At 38.6% G+C, this 7,500-nt stretch overlaps 2 protein-coding genes across 2 annotated transcripts in view; both read left to right on the top strand.

Moving 5' to 3' along the window:
- Positions 1-331, top strand: part of LOC109707275 (transcription factor MYB57-like) — a 3,433-nt gene extending 3,102 nt beyond the window's left edge. The window contains exon 3 of the mRNA XM_020228429.1: positions 1-331. This exon is cut by the window's left edge and continues 314 nt beyond it. Within this exon, the coding sequence (XP_020084018.1) occupies positions 1-197 (197 nt within the window). The 3' untranslated portion in view covers positions 198-331.
- The window catches only part of LOC109708312 (protein Brevis radix-like 1), a 5,244-nt gene continuing 3,111 nt past the window's right edge, over positions 5,368-7,500 (top strand). The window contains exons 1-2 of the mRNA XM_020230014.1: positions 5,368-6,167; positions 6,357-6,440. The gene's annotated coding sequence lies outside the window, so the exon portion shown is untranslated. The remainder of the gene's footprint in view (positions 6,168-6,356; positions 6,441-7,500) is intronic.

Here is a 7,500-nt window from a genome sequence, read left to right as displayed (position 1 = left end):
TTGGCGGCGGCGGCGGCGGCAGCAGCAGCGAGCTAGGAGTGAAAGATTACGCCATCATAGGCCACGATGGTTATATGATTAATGAAGATGATGGAGATGGATTTTTCAATCTAAACCATTTTGGTGATCCGCCGCAGATTGGTGCACTGGACCAGCTTACTAATTTTCAGGATTATGTGCTCTATTATTTAGAATAAATGTACGTACACTGTCCCTATTAAGCTAAACAATTTATTATATAAATGTATATCATAAAATTGCTTTTGTTTCTTTCTAATTCATCGGTGTAATTTACTTGTTCTAATCTTCAAAACCAGTTTGAATTGAGAAAAAGGACTATTTAAGTCCAGATGTATTTTTTTTTAAAGCAATTTTTGTTTGACTAAATGGCATAATATTTTAAAATAAAAAGAAAAATGCTGTTAGTCCAGAGGCAGTTATTCCATTTCGATAGCTTAGTATTGTTGGACTGAAAATTTCTCATTTTTCTTTTCTAACAGGAGATGAAAACAGTAATTACATGATTTTCATTTGAATAATTATAACATAGAAGTATCTTTTCGGGTAGAATTATTTAAGAACTCAAAAACATTTTTGTTTCTAGTAAAATATCTTTCATCAGTTTAGTTTACTTTTATATAAGAAGAAAGAAAGCATGCATCAAATTAGAATTCTCTTCTATTTTCCGGAGCTCGAATGTTTATTTTTAACCTCCTACTGTGCTTACTATGCCAAAAAATAAACTTTCAAATATAAAAGTCTTACTAGTATTTCAGAGATTAGATAAGCAGTTTGTGAAGGAAAAGCTAAATAGTCACTCACAAGTAACTGGTTAAAAGGGAGAAAAGGGTGAATTTATGGGGCATCGAACTATCCCTTTCTTGGGCACGAAGAACATTTCCAGGGGTGGAGGGGCAAACTTTTTATTTTTTTTTAGGCCCAAAATCCTACTCAGAGTAAGCTTATTTATCACGGTTGTGACACCGACAAGTGGGCCCCCAGGATAAGACAGAGCCCTTTAATTAAAAAAATAAAGAAAAGGCCGACCCGTCTGATTCGGCCACGTGGCAAAGCTGCTGGATGGATCGCACCCTTTACTTTCTTCAGTAATCCGCCTTTGCCTTCGCTTTCTTCGAAAACCTCGATTTGTCGCGCCGTTCAAAGCACTGCTCTCGCCGTTAAGTCTCCGTCATTCCCAAATATTTAAGCGGCGCCGCCGCCACCACCAGCTACCTCCGGTAGCCACCCTCGTCCTTTCCAGAAACAAATTGCCTGGAACCGGTCCCCTATCTCAGCCAAGAAGACATGGCCATGTGAGGTCCCAAGTTGTGAAGGATTTTGTTGTTGGCACCTCAAGTTTTAAGTTCGAATTCTAATTGATTCATATTTTCAGCTAAATTTATTTTTTAAAGCATACTATCTTTCTCTCCCAAAAAAATAAAAAAAGACATGGTCACATTTCAACTACAACTACCTACCGACTCATAAGCATTTGTTTGGTGTTGAAAGCTACTAAATATTTTGAGATAAATCCAATTGGTATTGAAAGAATATAAATAAATACTTAAATGGTGCGTAGGTATAATTAATTATTCATGTAAATAAATAAATATTTTTGTATGTGAAAGACTACATGCATATTTTTTACAAGCGATGTATATCTTACATCCTTAAATTTAAGAGTTGAGAAAATCTTTTTAAGTTTATGTTAAAAAAATATATATTTAAAAAGACAGGTAAATATAGATCACATCAAGACTAGAACGCGAGATTTGTGACAATATGTAAGCGTACGGATAGTAATTGTCTTTTTCTGCAATATATTGGGCCAGACAAAGACAAACACGGTAAATTGCATCTAATGGCTTAGAATTTCGAAGTCTTAAGAAATCAGATTTAGAAAACTGGTCCATGATGGTCTAGGTCTAGGCAACAATTCCCCAAAACCCGTTACGGCCGTTAACAGGGAAACCCAACTCAAAAAAAGAAAAGCCTGCGGAGTGTACGGAATCGGGTTATGGGGTGCGGGTTATGGTAGAGATTTTTATACTATGGAAATTGGCTTTGGCTTGAAATGCATCTCATGCTCTCTTTGGGATCGTAAAATTTTGCAAAATTCCTCCACCCCAAATACGGCACTATTTTTGAGGATCTTACAACAATTCTCGTTCTTTATTGTCGTTGTTTCCTTTCATAGTACGGTTCGAATTCTTTCCCGTGGCATCGCCTTACTTTAGAACAAGATTGGAGAGACAGCAAGCAAGACAAAGGTACGAAGATCCTACCTACAGCTTATGGAACAGCCTAATTATATATAGTGTGCGGAGGAACCAAATGAAATTAAGAGATGGAAAGGGATTACCTTAAGGTGTCTTTGGTTCGAGGAACCGAATGAAATTAAGAGATGGAAAGGGATTACCTTAAGGTGTCTTTGGTTCGCACCATCTTTTTAAGATTTCTAATAATTCAATAGAAATAAAAAATAATGACAGTGTTTGGCTAAGCATACTAAGTAATCTAGTTGATAATATTAAATTTATTTGGACATGAGATTCATTCCAAAGTATTAATCTCATTTCCTTGAAGGATAGTAGGTATCCTTATATTAATAGATTGGGGTAATTATAATTTGTCTAATTTCTTTCTTTTTCTCTACCCGCTGACTAATTGGTATTATTTTTTTTTACACTCTAATCTCATATCTTTCTCTAAACTTATCCTTTTTTCTCTAAAATTCAACTGTTTTTCTCTCTCTAAACTAAGCTTTCTCTCTCCCTCTTTTTCTAAAATCTCAACTCTCCACTCCCTCTAATTTCGACTTTATTTCTCTTTCTATTTTTTTAATTATGCTCTCTCTCTCTAACCTATGCTCTCTATCCCTTTTTAAAAAAAATATGTTGAAATTTTTTATAGCATTATCTAAAAATAATTAAAAAAATAAATAAATAAATTGTATATTTTTTATAATCTTAAATAATATGACCGTACGAACCGATCACATAAATATCATATTCTTAGTAATAAGATGAATAAGAATAAAATTTTTAGACATCTTTTTATTCCTAGAAATCTTTTGTAATGCGAACCCGACGCGCCCTAAAAAATAGTAAATGTGACACAACATTCAAACCTGCACATAATTGACTAAAAATGATACGGTCTCTTAAGTTGACGGATATTAATCAGATAAAGTACAACTATGAAAATAATTAAGCGTGTTACTCATTGACAGTCTGAGATGACACGCATTCGTATTATATGCTCAAAATCTTTGACATATATATTAAAACTGTTTGGGCCATTCCTTTAAAAATCCACAGAGAGCTTCTAAATTGGATCAGCTAATTATTTGACATGCATATAAATGTACCATAGCATAGCATTACTCTTTTCCAATTGATGGAACCAAAATATGCAGCAAGACGGAGCCATCTTTTTCGTTTGTGTTTTTAAGTTGTTTTATTTTTTGTGTTTTTTTTTTGGATCTTCACGAAGTAAAATAGTGATAGCATTTTATCTTTTTCTACTTCTTCATTTTGATTTCAAAATGAAAAAGTATTTTGCACAACAAACAAATTTTAGCTGTTTGCGTATTTCAACACGGCACTTTCGTATTAGTTCTTTTTTGCTACTATAACTATTATTTTATTCATAAATTAAATTTTTATTTTCGTGAATTATAATTGCTAACCAATTAAACTACTTTACCCCCCTATATATATAAGCAAAATAAAATGGTGTAAAAATTGTAATCTATTATAGCATTACTCCTTTAGAACACATGGACTTAACAATTATGAAAGTTTCTGAACTTCATGCTAGATTATCAGGACCCACTTTTCTTCTTTAGCTTACCTTTTGGCTTTTGCCCTCTCCAACCAATAGGTCTCTTTAAGATAGCTTCCCAAGAGACTACGAACGATCAACATAATCAAGTGGTCAAGACAGATCAGGTATTCATTTATTGGCGATTTGAATTAAAGGAACACTTTGTTGGAGCTATGGTTGTACTTGCATATCGGACACTTGAAATTAATATGGTATGCTAAGTTATTTTCCCTTGTCTCCCTCCACTAAAATAGGGCGGAATTGTAGGAGTCACGTGCTAAAAAAAGAAAAAAAAACTCAACATCAAGAAGATTTCTTTGTTGGTTAATCAAGTTATTAACATCTAAAAATATTTTCGTTAAGAATGTTAGTTTTGTTAAGAATCTTAGTCCTCTATAAAATATCAAATGAAATGTTGATCAGCACGCATGGCATTATTGTGTGACCGACACTCTTTAATTAGTCTCCAACCAAATAATCTCGCATCAAACCCTCGACGGATGTTAGAGACCTCTGGACAAAAGTTTGCATCCTTGCTAACACACAGAAGAGAGTACAAGTTTTGTCTCTACTTTCGGCCGTCTGGTGGGTTGTTTGAACCGAGAGAAACAACATCCTCTTCCGTGCTAAGTAAACTAATCCTTTCCGAGCTTTAGACCGTGTCAATCTGCTGATGGCCGATTGGAAAACGTAGTAATAGTAGTAGTAGTAGTAATAGTAGCAGTTGCTATAGTGGTGGTTATAGTACATGTAGTAGTAGTAGTAGCTCTTCCTTCTCCCGTACTTCGCTTTTTTCTAAACTTTGTTTTTTGTTTTATTCGTCTTTTGTTTTGTCTCACCCATCTTGTTCCATCTTTTGGAAGCCTTGGCTGCTTCCATTATATAAACCTAATTTATTTTTCTAATAAATGAAGCAGATAGCTCGCTATCTAATTCTCAAAAAAAAATATATATATATAGAAAACACCTATCAGCTGAAGTTTTTAGTTTGCGCCCGAGCCCTCTAGAAAATTTTATATTATTAATTATATACACAATTTTTTTCAAAATTATCAATTTAAATTTTTGGGTTTAATAGGTCCGTCACAACTCACAACTTTTCTCTTTGGATCCCGGTTCTTATCTAGGTTTAGCGCAGGTATTTGAGTCTACTAGAGTCTATGGTTATAGTGCTGAATTTTTTAGTATAAATCAAACTCAATTGAACTTTCAAATCAATCCAGTAAACATCTCTTAGGATGGTTTGAGGGCTAAGAGGGTAAAAAAAAAAGTATAAAAAAAATAAAAAAAAAAAACAAACAATGCACTCTCGTATGAATTAAAAGATCCCATTCAAATGGGGGTTAACTGTTGATCTGCACCGTCAAACTCTGAAGGGAGGATATGACAACTCGCGTCAACAAAGAAGAAGCACGTCAAATCTCGTGTTGCATTTCCTTAAGCAATTTATTACCCTCCGTACGCCTAGACATCCTAGCCGTCCAATTTCGCAGGATACCTCGCGATCGGTTTCCAACCCCGTGAGGTTCGCTCGACTAATCGGACGGTCGGGATCGAATAACGGAACTCGGCACTTGCGCGCATCCTCCGCTCCATGCGATCGAGACGTAGAAATCAATAGTGCCCCTGCGCCCCGTCGTCTCCGTACGCCCATCATTGGGGCCCACACAATCGAACGCTAGTGTCCGTCCGATGGGACCCATCGCAAGATTTGACCGCTCATCTCTGCGCTTCGCTCAGAGAACGAACGACTCAGATCGACTCCAAATCACTCCCTGCACCGAGTCGATCAAATCATCCGCAGACCACGCGAGGCATTGATCGGATCGCAGAGGAGGGGTCTACGGATTATGTGGCGGACGGTGGCTAAGCGAAAAAGCACTTCAACTGGTTCAGGAATGCGACGGAAAAGAAAACGGCCGTTAAGGAGGCTATAAGTAGGCGGTGAGGACGGAGAGGGGCGCCTTTAAGTATAGCTTGTGCTGCTAATTTGGGCTGTAACGTGAAAACCGAAGACGGGGAGAGCAGAGTTTCCGTTTTGGGGCCACGTTCGAACCCGCGCCGAATTCTCGTCGCGATTTGGATCCAATCCGCCGACTTGAAGAGCCGCATTCCACAGATCCCCTCGGATTTCCCCTTCCCCAATTCTCGCCGCGTGTCCACCTCCTCCCCTCTTTCTATCCCCCCATTTTAGTTGGAGTTACAAGTTAGAGAGAGAGAGAGAGAGAGAGAGAGAGCGGGGGGGGGAGAGGGTTATTATTTATAAGCGAGGTTAGGGTTCCGTCCCCGTCCATCCCATTCTGGTGAGTTCTTGGAGAGAGGAAGCGAAGATCAAAGAGGTAAGTTAGGTCGCATTTCGAATTCGATCGCATTTTGATCAGATCTGAGTATATCGTCGCTTTATTTCACCGATTCGGATATTTTGCTTCCTTTTTCTCCTCTGCTTCGTTGGGTGTGTTTTTGGAGATTTCGACATTTCTCGTCTCCTGTTCATGTGGTCTCTTATCATTGATTCGGACAATTTTCAGGTACTTTGTGCAAGAATTTCGATATCCAAATGGAGGAATAGTTGAGCGTGGGAAAACCAAATCTCGTGTCGGCGTGGAGCCGCGGTGAGTGCTCGTTTTTTATCCACTGATCAAAATTTACTCCTACTAGATTTAATTTAATAGAGATTATATAGGAGTTAATTAATTTGTCGGTTGTGAAATGAAACTCTCCGTGCTGCTGCGACACTGCAGCAGCGCCTCTGTGATGCGTTACCCATGCATATATATCTCTGCTGCCGCTGCTGCTGCTGCTGCTGTTCTCCTCTGGCGCAGCTCTAGCATGCAAGCGGTAGTAATAGTAATAGCTCATTAGGGGAGCAGGGGACAGAGAAGGAAAGAGAGAGAAAGAGATAATGGAAAAAGAGAGACCTACCTGTTTAGCCGATCCGCGCGATAGAGATTCCATTACCATAGGTCGGGAAGCACTGGGCCCCATTCCCCCACTCCATACCCCCCTCTCTCTCCATCCTCGGAGATCGCGCCGCAACTGTTTCCGAGGAGAGAGAGAGAGAGAGAGAGAGAGAGAGAGAGTGGGGGCTGTAAATCTCATACATGGGAGGTCTCCCAACAGAACCTTCTCTATTGCGTACCCAATATTTTACTCGGATCAATCTATTATATCTCATCTTATTCTATTTTGCAGTAGTAAGTACTATATATTTATTCAAGGGGATGCTCCCTCGAAATATATTTCATTTTGTTATCTATAGACGTTGTAGTACGCTATAGCATTATCCGCTACCGTCCATCGCGATGGGTCCCATCGAATTAACGGTGGCTGTTTCCTCACTGGAGATGGGCCCGTGCGCGTACAGTGTGTCTTATGCTGTTCCTCTGCGAGGTGGTGAGCAGCGTCGAAATTCGGAAGCGGGAGATTTGTCTATTTCCTGGCGTCCTCCTCTGTCTCCTCCCCGTTTCCCGTTTCCCGTTTCCCGTTGCCCCTCGTCTCCTCCGCTTAATTCGATTCCCCCCCACCCCTCCCCCAGTGTCCGGGAATTTTGGGACGGGATTGAAAGAAACTTTGTTTTCGGTCAGATGACCTAAATGCCCTATCGAATGGTTTTTGCGATCCTTTGGAGTAGAGGGTAAAGATGTAAATGTGGTCTTTTTTTTGTTCTTTTTT

Source organism: Ananas comosus, linkage group 3 (assembly GCF_001540865.1).
Source record: "Ananas comosus cultivar F153 linkage group 3, ASM154086v1, whole genome shotgun sequence".
In the NCBI taxonomy this organism is placed as follows: domain Eukaryota; kingdom Viridiplantae; phylum Streptophyta; class Magnoliopsida; order Poales; family Bromeliaceae; genus Ananas; species Ananas comosus.
Note: the sequence above shows the minus strand (reverse complement) of the source record. Positions and strands in the feature narration are given on the sequence as shown.